The 19,106-nt window shown below is 41.0% G+C and overlaps 2 protein-coding genes across 3 annotated transcripts in view; one reads left to right on the forward strand and one right to left on the reverse strand.

Moving 5' to 3' along the window:
• PSPC1 (paraspeckle component 1) overlaps positions 1-6,679 on the forward strand; it is a 79,981-nt gene extending 73,302 nt beyond the window's left edge. Inside the window, exons 7-9 of the transcript XR_011569767.1 lie at positions 939-1,034; positions 1,659-1,766; positions 2,844-6,679. The gene's annotated coding sequence lies outside the window, so the exon portion shown is untranslated. The remainder of the gene's footprint in view (positions 1-938; positions 1,035-1,658; positions 1,767-2,843) is intronic.
• The window catches only part of MPHOSPH8 (M-phase phosphoprotein 8), a 48,265-nt gene continuing 32,042 nt past the window's right edge, over positions 2,884-19,106 (reverse strand). Inside the window, exons 5-14 of one of the 2 annotated variants that reach the window (XM_019971539.2) lie at positions 17,453-17,710; positions 14,418-14,543; positions 14,250-14,338; positions 13,170-13,310; positions 12,461-12,547; positions 10,955-11,109; positions 9,143-9,297; positions 7,496-7,623; positions 6,595-6,678; positions 2,884-6,257 (exon numbers count right to left, since the gene is read on the reverse strand). In XM_019971539.2, the coding sequence (XP_019827098.2) occupies positions 6,216-6,257; positions 6,595-6,678; positions 7,496-7,623; positions 9,143-9,297; positions 10,955-11,109; positions 12,461-12,547; positions 13,170-13,310; positions 14,250-14,338; positions 14,418-14,543; positions 17,453-17,710 (1,265 nt within the window). In that variant the 3' untranslated portion in view covers positions 2,884-6,215. Of the gene's footprint in view, positions 6,258-6,594; positions 6,679-7,495; positions 7,624-9,142; positions 9,298-10,954; positions 11,110-12,460; positions 12,548-13,169; positions 13,311-14,249; positions 14,339-14,417; positions 14,544-17,452; positions 17,714-19,106 lie in introns of both variants that reach the window. The other variant, XM_019971538.2, reaches the window with a different exon arrangement.

Raw genomic sequence — 19,106 nt, forward strand, 5'->3', positions numbered from 1 at the left:
AGGTAATACAGTTATAAAACTAACGTAGAATGCTAGTTGCAGATGGAAATAATATAAAACATAATTTTTGTTGATTTATGGCATGCTTTGCTTGAAAATATATTTAAGGTTCTTAAACTGGGACTATGGAGTTGGCTGTGAGCCTGTTGCACACCCAGGATTTTCACATAATTTTTGCATGCTTTTTGCAGGGAGGGTGATACTTCATCCAATTCTCAGGTAATTTGAGACCTAAACGGGTTTGAAAAGTACCAGTTGAGGATAGTTACTTCTGGTATATTTGGGTCACTAGTAGTAGTGAGCCTAAAACTAGTTATTTACTTCTCAATTATAATTGTGTACTACGGAACTAGTATTTCAGGGATGCTATTAAGACACACTTCATACGGATGAGGTAACAATAAACACAAACTGTACCCCAGCAGAAAACCTGGAGTGCATGCTGTCTTGGTAGGTAAGAAGTCATCTGATGGAGCACAGCAGGTTTTGTGTGCCCTACCTTGGAACAAGCCGAATAACATTTTGTAGATAGGATAGGAATCGGGATCCTATGTAGGATTTTGTATTACAAGCATCACAGGGCTGTGATGAGGGACCAGCAGTCCAGACAAGAGGACCTATCTATGGAAGATGAAAACAGGACACTTTACCATCTAGGATTGAAGTGTTTTCTCTGCTGCTGAAACACAAAATTGAGCAGAATTTTAAGTCAGTTGATGTTCTTTGACGAAACAAAGAAACAATCTTGACTGAATGGACATAATCAGATGAGCAATCTTGACTGAATGGACATAATCAGATGAGGTAGAGATTTAAATGGCGTCTTGGTGGAACTTAATTACTGTCGTGGACTGTGGGAAATGAGATAACACATGGTTTTTAATTGATCATTTAAACTTGTTTTTAAATGGCTAAATCGGATTTTATTGTAATCCTAGGAGAAAAGGAAACATGGATGAAGCTACCTGAAATTTGGCTTCCTGTGTGAGCCCAAAGTTGAGAGCTGAGGAAAACCTGCCAGAGTTTCCTTTCAGGTCAGCCAGCACCTGCAGTCACCACTGCTTTCATCTTCCCGATGCCAGGATTTGCTGAATGACTTGGTCCATGTGTTAGCATTAGTACAACAGTTTATGGGCGAGTTGAAACCTGTGCTTCTCTGTCTTTGTATGTGATTCAGAGGGTTGCTGCTCTTTTCTTTGTGGAAGATTTGAGGTTATTTTTAGCTCCAATTTCCCCCACTGGTAGTAATATACTGATTAGTCTTTAGGCGAGACTGGACAGGGAATAGAAATGCAATAAACAGGATCCTATTTATGCAGAAAAAAGTTCCTCCTGTTTTCTAGTCATTCTCAGCCTAAAATTTTAGTCTTGTGTCCCTTAGGAAAGCGTATAATCTTAAAAATGACTCAACATCGTCAACTCAGATTCAACCTGGGACATGAACTCCGTTTTTTCCCTTGCTGCTTTCCACCTTTGAAAGAGGATTTTAGAAACAGATTTTCGAATATTTTTAAAAATTATAAAGTTCTTTAGAGTCATTATGATGACAACCGTCATGAATGGTATATTGTCATCCTAATAGATCCCAAAAGTATTAAGGATATTTTTTCCCTCACCCACACCCCTAATCTGGTGATTTTAATCTGTTCTTGTTACAGTGGTCTTGGGGAGCAGGAACCTCAGCCTTTCTTGATTATCGCTTGTGAGATGAGACTGATGACATCAGAGCACTGGCTTAATAGGGTCCTAGGGGATCTGCATCCACAGTGAGTGAGCAGCACTGACCGGGGCCACACTTTTGGGAAATGTCACCTTTTCAAAGCATCTGAGGTCTCATGGACACACAATATGACAGCTGTTTATCCAGCCCTGGAATTACATTGGGTTGTTGTTCTTGAAGCTCCGAGTCAGAATCATTATCACCTGGAAACTTCCTGGAAATGCCAATTCCCAGCTCTACACATTGTCTACTGAACAGGATCTTGCAGGGGGTGGGGGGTGGTGTGTGGTGGGATCCAGCAGTTTAAAAAAATTTTGAACACACCACATGGCTTATTGGGATTTCAGGTCACTGACCAAGGCATGGTAGTGAAGGCACTGATTCTTAAGCTCTAGACCAAGGAGCTCTACCCTGCTGCCCCCTTTAAAAATAATGTTTTACTTTTAAAAACCCTTTTTTTACTGATCAATTATAATTTATAATTGCCCTTTGAAAATAGGTTTACAGAGAATTACTTTATACTCTGGGCATTTTGTTGGCATTAAATTTTCAAAGTGTTTTAGTACGTAGGTTCCTTACTTAAGTAAAAAAAATACAGGTAAGAAAAAAACCCGTATGTACATAGGCCAACTGTGCTATGATGCTGAAGATATGGTTTTATATGGCCAATCTACTGCTTTTCATTCCAGACTTTAGTTTCTGGTCAGTGAAAAGAAACTTCATTCAAGGAAAACAGTAACTTTGACAGTTAAATAAAATGGAAGATGTATATTTAATTCTAGAAGAAGGAAGAAGTGTCTTATTTTTCTGTCAGAAATCATACAACAGACTGCTGGGCCCCACTCTGCTGGGCCCCACTCTGTGACTTAAAGGCCCAAGAATTTTCCTTTCTTAACAAGGTGGTGCTGCTCTGGGCTAGGGACCTGGTTTTCCAAACTCTTAAGGTACTTTTAATCTCTGTATACGAGTTCACAACAAAATACTAGTTTTATAGGTCAAATATATGACTTCAGGTGTTGAATTCTATCCCAGCAAATTATTTGTAACAGAAACCTTATTTTTTCTTTAGAAAATATATACTATTACTATTTTTTAACAATGAATTTACTTTTTTTCCCCCCAGGTGAAATCATTCTGTGGGAGAAATTCATGACAAGGAGAAATGAGCCAGAAGAATTTTGTTTTATTTTTCAATTTATTACCACTCCATTATAAACAACCTGTGGATAGATGAGCAGTCATGACACTTTATCCAGGTTTGTTTTCCTCAATTGTATACCTTCCCCTGGCACACTGACTGACTACCACAGACCCAGCCCCTACCCCCTGGAACTAGAAATTGTTGTAGGTTTTAAAAAAAAGAAAAAAATACCCCAAGTAACCTACAATTTTGGGTTAGTCCCCAAGACAAAGGAACTACTTATAAGAAATTTTTCTTTGTTCAAGTGAGAAGAATCATGTTTTTACTGACATGTATCTTGGCCCAAGGGAAGGAAGTAGTGAGACATGAATCAAGACAGACTGTGGTAGAGCTTCTGCAAGTCAGCTTCTTCCACAAAATGATGGCAGACAGGAGGGTGGTTCTTGGGGAGCTCAGGGTGAGTGTGTCTTGACTAGATTGTGGACCTCACCGTTGTTATTACCATTTTCCAGCCCACGAGTAAAGCTCTTTTGTACCAGTTGGAAGAAGTCAGGCCTGGAAACGCCAGGTTTGCCTGGAAAAGAGCTTCATCGCCTGCAGGTTGGCAGAGGGAAGTGGTGTAGACGCCCTCAGTGTCCTGAGCTTACCTAGCAATGTTTTTCAGAATAACTTAAAAGGGTTTGTACTGTATTATGCTGTGAAACAGATTTTACTGCATTCATGAAATTTTTCTAAATTCTCAAAGACTTTATATATTTGTCCATGTGGGATCTTAATTCCCTGATTGGGAATTGAACCTGCACCCACTGCATTGGAAGCATGGAGTCTTAACCATTGGACTGCCAGGCAAGTCCCAAAATTTTCTGAATTCTTATTTTGTAAATCATGTTTTGTTATTCCCTAACCCTAACCCTAAAACACACTAAAGTCTGTCAACTTTCTGTATGCTAAAGTCTTACTACTAAATAAACTAGCAAATTTTCATATGACTTAAATCTGGAAGTGTAACAGTTCCAAGTAGAATTTTAAAAGTAGCACTTGAGCTTCAAATTTAAACTTCCTGACATTCCACTTACTTAAGGAGTTAAGATGAGAATGTCTAGCAAAGGCAGTAACTTCCCATCCAGCCATACTTCAGCATTTATTGGTAGGTATATTAGGTACTTTTCTTTGGTGCTGGTACCCTAAACAAGGATGTATAATGTGCTTTCTGTTGGAGTCACATTCATGAGAGTTGCCCAGTTCTCTGATGAGTTAAACTGACAACCCAATTTTGCATTATGTTCTTACCTCAGTATATACACTACTAAGTCGCTTCAGTCGTGTCCGACTCTGTGTGACCCCAGAGATGGTAGCCCACCAGGCTCCCCCGTCCCTGGGATTCTCCAGGCAAGAACACTGGAGTGGGTTGCCATTTCCTTCTCCCAGTATATACACTGGAAAGTAGTAATTGCTGAGGAGTCAAGGTTTTTAGAGTTAAGAGAAAACTGAAGTAGAAAAATGTGTACTAATGGCTCTTCAGTGAATCTGGATAATGAGCAATGCAATCCCATTATAGTTGAGATCTCCTGTGGCCCTAAGCTCAGTTGTAGTTATGGGGCTTGAGATGGCTTTGGTTTCTACTCAATAGTAGTAGCAGCAAATCTGTAAACCTTTGATAAGGTACTGCTTGAGAATTGGGTTTTTCAGAGCAATCATTATATACACATATGGAAATATTAACTGAAGGATCTGATCTAATCAGCTGCCTTGTCAGTTGGCAGTTGAGAGGTTCAAGACCTCATCATCCTTAAGCCACAAGGGTCAGAATTTCCCCACCCAAGAGCACATCTGCTTAGGTTCACCTACTATAGAGAGAAGTGAGTTTAGATGAAAACAACTATATTAACCTGCATGGCTCTACAAGTGGTTATATTCCCAGTGCTCTTGTAAAGGTGTGCTCTTATGATAACAGGAATGTTCTTTAAAAACTCACTTCTCTTACAATCCTGGACAAAGTGCACTGCTGCTGACACAGATCTCGCAGCTGTGAAGTCAGATGCAGAGGAGTACAGGATCCAATACAGTTGAAAAGTCTAACGCAGGTATTACTATTGCTAAACCAGACATTCCAGACATTTCACATCACCTTTTTGCTGAAGTCCTGAGACTTGAGATAGAAAACAGACAAACATTGTATTTTATTGAGGACACTATAGGAAAAGTCAGTTTAACCCTGAAATGTCTATACAGTGTATGTGGTTTGCTCTAAGTATCCACAAGTTCTGCCTGAGTCTAGGGCAGAAAAAAGTTCCCCTAAAGCACACCAGGAACCCTCTACATAGAATTAACATTAACACCTAGCATTTACTTTGTTTTAGGTACTGTTAGTCCAGAGATGATTGAAAGTAAAAGGTGCGACTCAAACGGGTTAAATGCAGGTACAACATCATTTCATGTAAAGAACTAGAGCATCTTGGATCTTGGTATCTGACAGGGTTCTGGAACCCAGACATTTCTGAAAATTTTTCATTAAAATTTAACTCAATTATAAAACCAATCGAACTTAATGATTTTATACATTTCAATAATCCAGACATCTTGGTTTATTAGTTTGCCAAATGTTTCTTGAAAGAATGGAAGCATTAGCCCCGTGGGAAATCACTTGACTGGAGGCACAGTGTGGCTGGCCTTCCTAGTGTTCAGAACAACAGACCATCTGATGACTTGGGTTCAAGAACAAGGATACAGTTCACATGTAATATCACTTTTTATGCCTCATGTAATGTCCCAGTTTGTTTTTTCTGCTATATCTCAGATTCTGGTTTATTTTCTTTGCAAACAATAAAGGATAACTGCACATATACAAAGCTGTCACTTACTCAGGATTGATGTCAACAGCTTGTTGGAAAGGTCAAACCTTCAACCTTCCTCGTGTTTTTTTAAGATTCATCCTACTTTGAGGGCTGCAAACTCATACCTTATCTTAGTGCCTGGATAACTTAATGTAACATTCCTGCTGGGGTTTTTTAACACAAAAATTCACTAGGGCTAGTAAAAAAAAATTTCAAGTTAAAAAAAAAAAGTTTTAATTTTCTTAAATAATCCTCATATGTACCATTCCACATTGTGGAAAAACATAGTCTGGACACAACACTGAGACTCAGAACACTTGCACAAATACTTACAGCTGTGTTTTATGTTAGACCCACTGTGTCCCATCTCAACAGACTGTAACAGATGACTGGCCTTCAATGCAAGAGGCTTACAGAAGAAACTTTTAAATTTGGAAATATTAGCTGTGCCAGAATTCCAAACTGCTTCAAAGAGTATTTAGAAATAGGTCTTAAGAGAAACTCTCCCAATTCTTTCTGGTCACTGTAGCTGTACTCTGTATGCACCTATTAGCAACTTAACCTGTTGAAAGGAAAAAAAAAAACACCAGGATATATTTCTAGTTTTCCTTAGTTAGAAGAGAGGGGGAAAAAACCCTGTCTCTTTGGCAGGACTCTCAAATTGGTTATCGGTGTAGTGGATAGAGTACCATTATTTTAATTAAAGATCCAAGTACTTGAATTTTTAGGTTACTCCCTTATTCAGTCTAGCTAGTGATCATACACGTGGAAAATTAGGTATCACAGTATAGAACATCCCCTACGGCTGTGTTCCATGGACATCAAGAGGGTTGAGCCCATCTCAGATCCAGGCAGGAACACCCGAGCAGTGACAATAGATGCAAGGAAAGGATTCTCACCTTAGCAGAAGGTGCTTCTGTCAGCCTTATGAACATTTTATTGAGGCCTGCCACAGGGCTGAATGAGTAAACAAAATGACTGTCCTGGGGAAGAGAGCAAATGAAAGATGAGCATTTTTGTAGACAGCCATCTCTATCTAGTAACAGCCGGACTCCAGACATCTTTAGACTCTAATGACACAGAAGAAAATACATTTTGTTTGTGTTTCTTTATAAGGCAACATGCTGTGATTACTTTTCCCTTGACTTAGATACCTTCATCTGGAAAAGCAATATAGAGATAAATCCTTCATTAATATGTATCCAGACATATATATATAACATGAGTATTAAAAATCTTCATAACCAGTTAATTTTAATTCAGCCTAAGGACAGACTTTTGTATATGGCAAGTGAAAGTGAAGTCGCTCAGTCGTGTCCAACTCTTTGCAACCCCATGGACTGTACCCACCAGGCTCCTCCATCCATGGGATTTTCTAGGTAAGAGTACTGGAGTGGGTTGCCATTTCCTTCTCCAGGGGATCTTCCTGACCAGGGATTGAACCCGGGTCTCCTGCATTCTGGGCAGCTTTACTGTCGGAGCCACCAGGGAACATCTTCAAGGGCATTTTTAATTTAAAAAAATTAGAGTAAAATGGTCACTATATAACAGCACAGTGTTTGCACTGGGATTTTTTGAAACATCAACAGCATGCTTTTCTTTTTGAATTTTAAGTGAACATTTGTAATTATAATGCATTTAAAGGCATATTTAAAATTAGTTTCTAGACCGAGAATTTTAAAACAGTGATTATTGGGTTATTGCCATTTCCAAAAACTGCGATTAATAGAAGAATTTATAGGTCATCCCTGCTTTTGATTAGAAGAATGTACTCATCAGTAATGAACTACAGAGACTTACCAGAAAAACAGGAAGTTGAAATTTATCATTTAAAACAACAGCTTGTACACTACATGGTCCACAGAGGCGAGCAATGACCTCTTTACCCAGAAAGTTTGCATGGAAGATAAACAGCAGGACGCCAGAGCCTGAATCGAGGAGATGTAAATACAGATTTTAATTTCCATCCAAAGACGGCACCTCGCAGAGCTTGAGGACATCATGAGAGCTTAAGTGCACAGGCCATCCACAGGGGAATCCTATTAGAAAACGTGTTCATGAAGGTCATGTTTATGTTCCTGCCAACCTGAGACTGGGATCCAGGAGCAGAGTGGTCCTTAACCCTAGTCTGACAAGACACATACTTGATCCAAACAAAGGGTATGACCAAGGTACTCTAGTCAATTTGCTGGCATTTGTTTCATGGTTATCAATATAAATTGTTTTCCTTCAATTTTAAGAGCTACATACCCCTCAAGATACCAAGGTCAATGTCTGTCAAACTTGAGTACTTTTAAAGGTGTTGGCTGAAAGTCCTGGTCTGGGTGGGACTTTGAGAGCAGACTGAGAAGACCATATGCCAAGTCTCAAGAGTCAGGATAGCTGGCTGTCTTGGTAAGATTTCAGATGAGTAGAAAACATTGTTAGTGGTTGCAGACATTGTGCATGTGCAGAAAAAGCCACATGTAACCCAGGGCTGTCCAGCTGCACCAGAGCACTGGTGTGGGTGCCCAGCAAATGGTCCACTTGGACAGTCAAATCCACAGCTGACTAACAACTAAGATGTTAGGAATGACTGGCTTTGATTGGTAGAGCTGTAGCTTAAGTTTCCATTAACAAATATTTAAACAAAACATTTCAAACCAGTTGATCTTAAAGGAAATCAACCCTGAGTGTGTACTGGAAGGACTGATGCTGAAGCCTAAATTGTTTGGCCACCAGATGTGAAGAGCAGACTCACTGGAAAAGAACCCTGATGCTGGGAAAGACTGAAGGCAGGAGGAGAAGGGGGCAGCAGAGGATGAGATGGTATCACTGACTCCATGGACTTGAGTTTGAGCAAACTCTGGGAGACAGAGGAGGACAGAGTGTGGCATTGCAGAGTTGCAGAGTTGGGACACGACTGAGCAACTGAACAAGAACAAACAAAACAAAAGCCAGAACCCAACCCAATTCCCACCTTTCAGGCCAAGAAAGTGCTGTCTCCATTCCATATATTCGGCACCCGTGTCCTAGAGGCGGCCATGGTCTCACCTGCCAAGTAGCTGTTAAGCATAAACTCATAGGAGGCAGGACTGAAATTCTCATCTCTTACTACTCAACTTTACAATGGGGCAACACATTCTCTTTATTCTTGATCTCTTCTAAAGGGCAAGACTCAATAATAAAACTCAAGAAAAATATTGATTCTGGACTTAAACCATGTTGAAAGCTAGATTCAGTAAATTTTAATAAAAAGTATTATTAAACTTATTAAACTTCTAAAACAAATGTAAAGACTGCTGTGTAGACTTCTCAGGGTCAGCTACAATGGTATCGGCTGCATTTTGTTCTTACCTATTTTATATAATTAGTATACATGATGGAGTTTGTTAAGGTTTTCTTCAAAGAAAAGGTTATTAATGTTTAAAATGTCACATTTCAAAGTGGGAGAAAAACAAGGCTTACCTTCTGGTATAGTCTGTGGGGGTCTGTAATTGAAATCCATTGAGAAATCTGGCCCCTCACAGAGGCGATGGCACGCTATTGGGAAGACTGGTTCCAGTAGCGCAAGACGTGCTTCAAAGTAATCCTTGATAGTTTCTTCAGCTACTCTCGAAAGTCTAATAAAAAAACAGAGTAAACGCTGTTCATGTAAGAATCTTGAGGCACAAAACAGTAGGACTAGTGAAGCCTCCCCAGAGCCATCTTGAAAAACTCCTGCCCCTTGCTCTTTGTTCTGAGCACTCCTGTGTGCTCAGCACACACCTGTCTGTCTTAGATGTCCTCTCACGCCCCACCCCCTGAGTCTCTTGCGTTGTGCCAGGCACACAGTTGGAATTGAACACACACTCGTCAAGTGAGTGTATGAATGATCAAGGAGAATCAGAAATAAGAATTCTGCTAGAAAATAAAGCCAAGAATTGTCACACAAAGTCTTGTTATAGTACTTGGTTTAGAAAGCAGTCAAATAAAATGATTGGTGCTAATTCAGAAAAGTATTTTGAGACTATCCTGCAGGTAAAGTGTAACTGATCTGACCCGAACCCCCCCTGCCACCTTCCAAAAGATGCTCTGCTTTAAGGAGCATAAAATCTCCAAAACCATTTACTCACAGATGTGAAACAAAGCCCAGCAATGCCCGGACCCCCCCTCAGCTGTGGGCAAAGCAGGCAGGCTAGTCTCTCTACTTGGTGGCCACCTATAACCAATACCTGGCTGCTGAGGCTCTCAGGGATGGCAGCCCAGGTTGCTAGAAACACCCCCTTTTGCCTTTTTTTTTTGTCTCTTGTCTGAAATTTGCTTATATCTGGAATGAGAATAACCATCTTTCAGGTGTGAAGATCCAAGTCCTATCTTACCCTTGGTGGGTGGGGAGGAGAGGGGCTCTGCTACCTGACAGAAAGCCCCTTACCTACAACAGTACTGCTCCTGAAGCACCTGTTACATGTGAGCAAGAGAAGTAATAAAAAACTACTAGATTACTTTTATGGACTTCCAATAACATCTGATGATTTTGAATTCATTTGAAAAGGCAGGAACTTGAATAACTAAACTGTGATAATTTCCAGACAATGTAATAACCATTCAGCACTAAAACAAGTTTATCAGGCTGCGTAAAGATGGGGAGACATGAATGCTTATCACAAAGATGCAAACCTGGAAAAGGGCAAATAGTGTATGAGTCCAACTAGCAGTAAAAACATCAGTGGTCTCCAGGGTTTGGGCAAGTTGAACAGATGGGGAAGCACAGAGGATGTTTAGGGTGGTGAGTTGAGTGTGTGACAGGGCGATGGTGGGTACATGTCATCACACATTCGCCCGAAAACAGGATCTGTGACACCAAGGGGAACCTCGGGGGGCTCTAGGTCAGGGGGATGTGCGGGTCAGCCATGATGGTGGGTCCATTGACTGTAACAGCCTCACTGCCAGGGTAGGACAATGCATGTGGGAAATCGCTACTTTCTTTTCAACTTCGCTCAGAATCTAAAAACTGCTCTCAAAAATTGTATCTCTTAGAAACAATGAAGTTTAAATGGCTTTAAGAAAATGTTTGGAAGCCAAGTTAAGAGTGTAATTAATATTTTAAGATGATACTCCTAGATAGAACAGCATTAAGTCTGAAGGTTTCTAAGTCCTCAATAACTTGCAGACTTTGTACACCACTTTTAAAATTCATCTTCTTAGACCAGAAACCCATTGTGACTTGTACTTATCTTTTTCTGAGCTGTTACATACACACTGTCCATTACATCCAGGGCACACTCCTCCCACACTTACGTCTCTAAGTGGCTCTTCAGCAGGTCATACACCAGTACGTTGTTGCACTGCTTTGCAAAATGCAGCGCACTGTTCTGGTGCTTTGACAGAATATTGCAGTCAGCTCCACATTCAATGACCAGCCGGACAATGTCTGAGTTTCCTCTTTTACAAGCCTGTGTCAGGAGTAAAGGAGTACAAATTACTCAGCTGTGATCAGTGTCTGTTTCTCTCTGAGCTGAGAGTTCTCCATGGAGAAGGATCCCTGGGGCTGGAAACTGGCTTGGAAATAGAAGTCCTGTGGTCCTCCTGCGACTGTCCCTCCCTCCTGCTTCTCTGCCATTTCCCTCCCAATTTGAGTTTAGCCTGCCTCTCTCCTGAGCTTAAGATTCACATGTTAAACACCTGAGCATTTACAATATGTATAAAAATCCTACCACAAGTCTGCAAACCAATCCATGCCACCCACTGTAATGGGGGATATTACACAGCAGCATCAAAGTCCAGCCTCTATTCGGATTAAGTCTTTCTCGAGGTTAAACTTTTTGAAGGCTCCCAGCTGCTATTTGAATCAACTCCTACTTCCTTGGCACAGATGTAGACAGTTTTGTGCAACCCTCACTCCACACACACCCTTTATGCTCCTATTTAAATATCTGTTGTTTAGAATGTGCCTGGTGATTTCTCACTAAGTTTTAAATTCATGCTTTCAGCTGCCACTTATGCTCTAAACATACTTCAATAGGAACACATAAAGGATAACTAAAATTCAAGAGGGTGCCTGAACAAAATAAAGTTTTCTATGAACCAAAAATGAAACAGAAACACCAGCAGTGAACAAGTTTTAACCCCCTAGTGTGGAAGAAGAATGGCAGAGTCCAGCACAGCCTTAGGGTCCGGCCCACGGTGAACGAGGGGTCTGACCATCTGCCTGACTCAGGAAAGAAGGTTAGAAGAGGAACTGCAGCCACCAGCCCCTGGTGAGCTCTCCCTTCATGGAGGAGGCGGGAGCCACAGCCTCCACAACAGGGTCACAACCTGGTGGGTGGACAGCACCTCAGGCCAGAAAACCTGGAGCTGTGGGTGGGAGTGGGGAACTTCTCCAAGCTTCCACAATCCACACACAGGTGAGGAAACCTGAGGCCAAGGAGATGAAGTCACCAATGTGAAGTAACGAATCCCCGTCCATATGCTCCATGCCCGGGTCTCTGCAGGGCACACCCTGTCCCCTTCCACTGACACGGTTTATCCCAGCCAACCTAGGTCTTCAGGATGCAGCTGAGCCAGCTGCCAGCTTCCCTCCAAGGCTCAGCTTGAATCCACAAAGCTTGGCCACCAGGTTACAGAGCCCACAGCTCCCTGTGCTTCCTCTCGTCACACTCAGTAACTCCGTCTTTCTGGGACTGTTTCTGTCACTCAGCTGCAACCCCTTCAAGTCCACAGACTGTCTTGTCCCCGTTGATCACCAGTCCCAGTACAGTGGCAGTGGGAGGTCCTGTGGGAACATGTTCCCAGGGAGGCATTTACCTTCATTAGCGCCGTCTCACCATTGTTCTGCTGGACGTTTACAAAAGCTCCTGCTTCCAAAAGAATAGCCACAGTAGTTAAAAAGTTCTGTTAAAAAAAACAAAAAAAAAGGATTTAATCCCCTCAAATTCTTTACAAGATATTTCAAGATGTTTTGAAATTTCTAGCCATTAGCAAAAGTACTCAGATTCCATCTCCTGCAGGTTGGTGAATACCACAGACCACCACTTTCGCTCCTCCCTCCCGCCCCCGCCCTCCAGGGTCCCAGGAAGACCCTGCATGGAGCGGCCCCTCCCACTGGCACCCTGCACAGCCACACACTGTCTGCCAGCAACTTCAACCTCAAGTTTAACCACTGATTTCAAGATAAAGAACCTCTTCATCTCAGTCCTTTAATAAAATAACATGGGAATATTTTAATTAAATTATTAACCAAAGGAATACTTTAGATTGGAAAAGATTTTTTAAAAATCTAAGAATTAAATCAATATTAATACCTTAATCAGAAGTTCTTTTTCAATACAAATCACCTCCAGCTAGATACACGATATTTGGAAGTTTCAAAGTACAACTGTCAATAAAAACACTGATTTATGACAAGTCATAGATGAACTGAACTAAGTTATGTGACTGTGTGACTAGCACACTGCCCCACAGACACAGATTCTGTCTCCAAGACTGTGAAAGAACAGCATGCTGCAGGGCCCACCTTCTCGGCGGCGTGGATGAGTGCTGTAGTCCCATTCTTCTGCCGACCATTCACCTTCGCCCCCTTCCTGAGGAGCAGCCTCAGCAGGTCGTCCTGCCCTCCTGCAGCCGCGAGCATCAGCAGTGTCATCCCGCTCGAATCCTGTGTTGGTTTTGTTACACACGTGGTAGCAAAAGTGTGGGAGAGAAAGATCCCAATGAACACAATAAGATGATTTGTATGAATGCATCTAAAATAAATGTACAAGAACTACATGAAGAAAAAACCCAAAGAATTTGGTTTAAGAGAAGAAATGATGAGCTGAATGAATGTAGAGTAGATACGTTTCTCAAAAAAAGACTCAAAATGTTAAAATGTCAATTCTGAGCCATATTAATCTATTTTAATGTAATCCTAAGGGATTAAACCTAAAAAGTCCACAATTAAAGCAAGAAAAGTAAAAAAAGAATATATAAAAATATTTTCTAAGCAAGATTAGATGACCAAAAGCCATAAAGGAAAAGATCAAATGATGTAACTACCTAAAAATAAAATCTCCCCAAGCACCAAGCAGTAAGATTCAAAAACATAAAACAGAAAGGGTTAATATGCTTCTATTAAAGTATGCTTATAAATCAGTGTGAAAAAACCTAGCAACAATAAAAGATTGGGGACTTCCCTGGAGGTCCAGTGGTTAACACTGTGTTTCCACTGCAGAGGGCATGAGTTCAATCCCTGGTCCAGGAAATAAAATCTGGCAAGCCAAGGGCATGGTCAAAAAAACCCCCAAAACAATAGAGAGGGGCAGTTGCTGTAAATAGGCAACTATCAATCAAAAACAAATGGTGACAAAACAAGGAGTCACTTTCCCCTCAAAATGCAGAGGTTAAACCATAGACAAAACCAGGCATATCATGGTAACTAAAGGGCATTATACAGGGCTGGAATTACAAGAACTGTAATTCTATTACACGTTTCTACAATGTTTGACTCTTATAAAGTGAACATGTATTACTTTTATAGTTAAAGAATAAACCTGAGTTATTTTAATAGAGCTATTTTCCATCTTCCTTTCATCAGATTTTTACAAAGACACTTCACCTCTTGGTCCAGGTTATATTCTTCACTTGAGTTAAGTGCAACCTTCACAGTAATATAATCCCCATTTTTCACAGCATCCCTCAATAAATCTAAAATGAAAGAAAAGATAAATTAGGTTTCAATAACTAGATTCATGAAGAAGATCCCTATAATTCCAAAACTACTCACTGCTTGGAATCACATCCGCTGTAGTAACATTCTCATCTTCTCCATCAAGATGCTTCTGGAAGTCCTCCAGTCTCATCCACTCCAGCTGCAGATCCATGCCCAGACTCAGAACCTGCTGTTTGCCATCTGCGACACAGAAGAGCCTTATTAAGATATACTTTTATGGACTATAAAAAATACAATGCCATTTTTATTTAAGCATATGGTGTCCTAACCCAAATGTTACACTTTAAACTTACATCATTATCTGAGTTTCTCATTAAATTTCTGACTTTCTTTGGGTAGTAATATGAATTGTCCACTTTTAGATGTCATACATGAAGAGGCATAAAGACTAATAGGTATTTTATTAACTGTAAAATAGGAACATGAATTTTAGTAGCTGAAAGAAAGCGAGAAATCACAGGGCTTCAGTAAGAGGAAGCCCTGTGATTTGTTCCTTTGGCCATTCTTCTTGGACAGCTGGTCAGCCCCCCGCAACCAGAAGGGCCAGAGATAGAGGGTTAACGTTACACAAGGGATGAATGTACACTGCTTCCAATATTCATGTAGGTAAACTCTAAATATAAATAAGTCATTGCCTGTGATCCTGTCAGACTTGGCTCAAGCTTCTCCCCCTGCAAGTACTCGCACCAAGCCCCACAGCCACCAGGGCCCTGAGACGCCCCCACTACAAACGATGCAAGTGCTAGTTTCCAACCCATGTCCGACCCATGGACTCATCAACACTAGGGATGAACATCTTTATTCCCTAACTGGCAGTGGAATAGAGGACATTTGGGAAGAACTCAAAATGGCTGTACTATTTTAAATAGTGAAAGGCACAAATGTTTGATGGTAAGAGTTAAAGGATTTAAACAGATGACTAACAGGAAAAGATGCTCAACATTGCTAATTATTAGAGAAAAGCAAATCAAAGCGACAGCCAGTACCTCCCATCAGTTAGAAAGGCCATCATTAAAACAAATCTACGAACAATACATGCTGGAGAAGGCATGGAGAAAAGGGAACCCTTCTACAAACTGGGAATGTAAGTTGATATAGCCACTATGGAGAACAATATGGAGGTTTCTCAAAAATCTAAAAACAGAACTACTATATGACCTAGCAATCCTACTCCTGGGCATATATCTAGAAAAGATGAAAACTAATTTAAAAAGATACATGGAGCCCTATGTTCACAGCAGCACTATTTACAACAGTCAAGACATGGAAGCAACTTAAATATCCAAAATGTCCATCGATAGATGAATGTATAAAGAAAATGTGGTGTGTGTGTACACATATGTGTATGTATATACATATCCAAAGGAATACTAGTCAGCCATAAAAGAGTGAAATCATGCCATCTGCAGCAACACGGATGGACCAGGAGATGACCATATTAAGTGAAGTGAGTCAGACACAAAAAAGACAAATATCATACGGAATCTAAAAAAAAAGATGCAAATGAATTTACTGACAAAACAGAAACAGACTCACAGATAACAAACTAATGGTTACCAAAGGGGAAAGGAGAGGGGACTAAATTAGCAGTTTGGGATTAAAAGATACAAACTCCTATACATAACATAAACAAAGACCTACTGTATAGCACAAGGAGCTATATTCCGTATCATGTAATAACTTATAATGGAAAACAATCGGAAGAAGAATATATGTGTGTATGTGTAACTGAATCACTTTGCTGTACACTTTAACAACACTGTGTATCAACTATACTTCGAGAAAAAAAAAGTTAAAAGGATTTAAGGACATCCCAACACAGAAACAATCCCATGGACGGAGGAGCCTGGTAGGCTGCAGTCCATGGGGTCGCTAAGAGTTGGACACGACTGAGCGGCTTCACTTTCACTTTTCACTTCCATGCACTGGAGAAGGAAATGGCAACCCACTCCAGTGTTCTTGCCTGGAGAATCCCAGGGACGGGGGAGCCTGGTGGGCTGCCGTCTATGGGGTCACACAGAATCAAACATGACTGAAGTGACTTAGCACCAGCATACCATTTTTCTTGATTCCACGAATAGGCACTAATATACAATATTTGTTTTTCTCTTTCTGATTAACTTCACTCTGTATGACAGACTCTGTCTCTGACTTTTAATTGCACACCTTTGTCCTCTGAAAACAAAGATGTGGCTTACATACAAACATATATGTATAGTAGCCCCACCCCTAAAAAGGTATTTGTTGCTGGTAAGTCACTAAGTCATGTCTGATTGTTATGATCCCGTGGACTGTAGCCTGCCAGGCTCCTCTGTCCATGGGATTCTCCAGGCAAGAATACTGGAATCGGCTGTCATTGCCTTCTCCAGGGGATCTTTCTGATGAGGGACTATTCTTTGTTGCCTGGTATCTCAACAGCAGCGCTGCTATCTGACATCTGGGCAGCCCAGTCCCCTCCCGGCCCCTGCAACCCCCACCGTATGCTGGCTGAAGAAACGAACCCAGCTTCCAACCAGCTGGGCAATCGTGTTACCAAGGATCCCAGAACCTAGGCGTTTTGCAGTAAGAGGGTCACCTAACATCTAGCTTGTTATATATCCCCAAATATTTCAAAACTTCAACTGTTTTACAAGATTTATAAATTATACAAAGTTTTATCAGACAGATCTCTAAACCCCTGCCCTAGTTATAAATACATAAATATACTTTTATTCCTCATTCTATACACAGCCCTTGCCTCCTCAGCTAATTCCAGTATTTCAGAACAGCACTCACAATATAACCTCATTTAGTGTTATTTACTACAAAGCTGAAAGGGAAGAATACAAATAAGTCTGTATTTTGACAGTTTTCTGAAAGCAATATAGTAAGAGATACAATCAGACAACTTGACAAGAGGAGAAAAGGTAGCAAACCAAAAATCTCTGTAATTGTAAATGTGCTGAGCTATTCTACAGGGAATCAGAAAATAGATTGAAACAGTTTTCTACTCCATCCCGAGACCATAACAAGTGCAGAGAGGAGAGGAAGGTGAGGAGAGAGCTCTGCACACAGCCCTGAGAAAACTGCAGACAGTCACACAAACTCACCAGGACTCTCCTCCACTCGGATCGCGCTGTCCAGAACTTCTTGGTCACCTTCTGCAGCTATATATGCCCACGTGTCAGTCTCATCTCTTGTATTTCTTCTTTCTTTAAGTAACGGCTTGTTTTCCTTGGCTTTGTGGTCTTCTGTGACTTTATAGTCTGGCGGTATTTCATCTCTCTTCCGATTATTCTCAGGAAAATCATTTTTTTCTTCTGGAGTTAATTTAAACAAATCAAACGCATTTCTAATTTCCTTAAATGCTACTGGAAAAAAATAAAATTGATATGTCACTAATTTCTTTGTAATCAAAAGAAAATCTGGGTGTTTTAAAAAAAACACACAGATATTTTCTTCAGATCAGATCAGTTGCTCAGTCGTGTCCGACTCTTTGCAACCCCATGAACTGCAGCACGCCAGGCCTCCCTGTCCATTACCAACTCCCGGAGTTCACCCAGACTCACGTCCATTGAGTCAGTGATGCCATCCAGCCATCTCATCCTCTGTCGCCCCCTTCTCCTCCTGCCCCCAATCCCTCCCAGCATCAGAGTCTTTTCCAATGCGTCAACTCTTCGCATGAGGTGGCCAAAGTACTGGATATTTTCTTAATTCTTACTAATATCTGCCTTGCTTAGAAAGCCTGATCAGGTTGACTATCACAGCCATGAAGCCTTTCCATTCATCTTTGTGTTGGCTGCTCCGTACTTAGAAAGGACAGCCAAAGTGAATGGCTCTTCTTCTGGGGGTCTGAAGTACTCGCAGTTTTGACAAAGGTGACCACAGCCCATGAGCCTCAGAATAATCCTAGTCATGTCACCAACCACCCTTCTGCTGAGACACCGCCTCCACTGTGCCCGGAAGTGACCTGGTACAAAAATGACTTTTGGTGGAGACTGGGAGATGAAAGAGTGTCAGCACACTGACTGTGGCCCAGCAACACTGCACCTGATGCCTGCGATAATCCACTCGCTTTAAAGACAAAGCAGAGAGAAGACTGGCAAAGCAGCAGATCTGTAATAACAACACCCAAAAAGGGGTAGAACAGAACAGAGTGAACAACTATAAATTTTAGGTATATAGCAGACAGGTGTTTTGTTTAAATTCTGAATTCTTTTATGTTAAATAGGAATACCTTCTCAATAGTACTTTTAGATGACATCTCTCATTTATTTTCCTCTGTAAGAACTGCATAGGCTTAAACAGTTTTGCTGCTGCTGCTGCTGCTAAGTCACATCAGTCGTGTCCGACTGTGTGACCCCATAGACGGCAGCCCACCAGGCTCCCCTGTCCCTGGGATTCTCCAGGCAAGAACTCTGGAGTGGGTTGACAGTTTGCTACGAGTAGAGGTATCCTGGTTAACGGCACAACACAGTGTGACCAGAGGAAAAGCAAGCATTACATGAATGCAGTGCTAACCAACACAAATTGAACCTTTTCTTTTTCTATAAGAAAGCTAGTCCAAAAAAAAGGCTCTCATTCTATCAAGATGTATCATTTCCAAATCACAGTGAAAGGAATCTGAGCAATTTATCAATTTTGTTTTCTATGTGCCTTGAGGAAACCTCACCAAGTATATGACACAACAAAACGACATATGCAGAACATAATACCACAGTGGCAGCACTAAAGCTGCTTGTCCCAGACATTTAAACTCTGAAT

The sequence above is a fragment of the Bos indicus genome, chromosome 12 (genome assembly GCF_029378745.1).
Source record: "Bos indicus isolate NIAB-ARS_2022 breed Sahiwal x Tharparkar chromosome 12, NIAB-ARS_B.indTharparkar_mat_pri_1.0, whole genome shotgun sequence".
NCBI lineage: Eukaryota > Metazoa > Chordata > Mammalia > Artiodactyla > Bovidae > Bos > Bos indicus.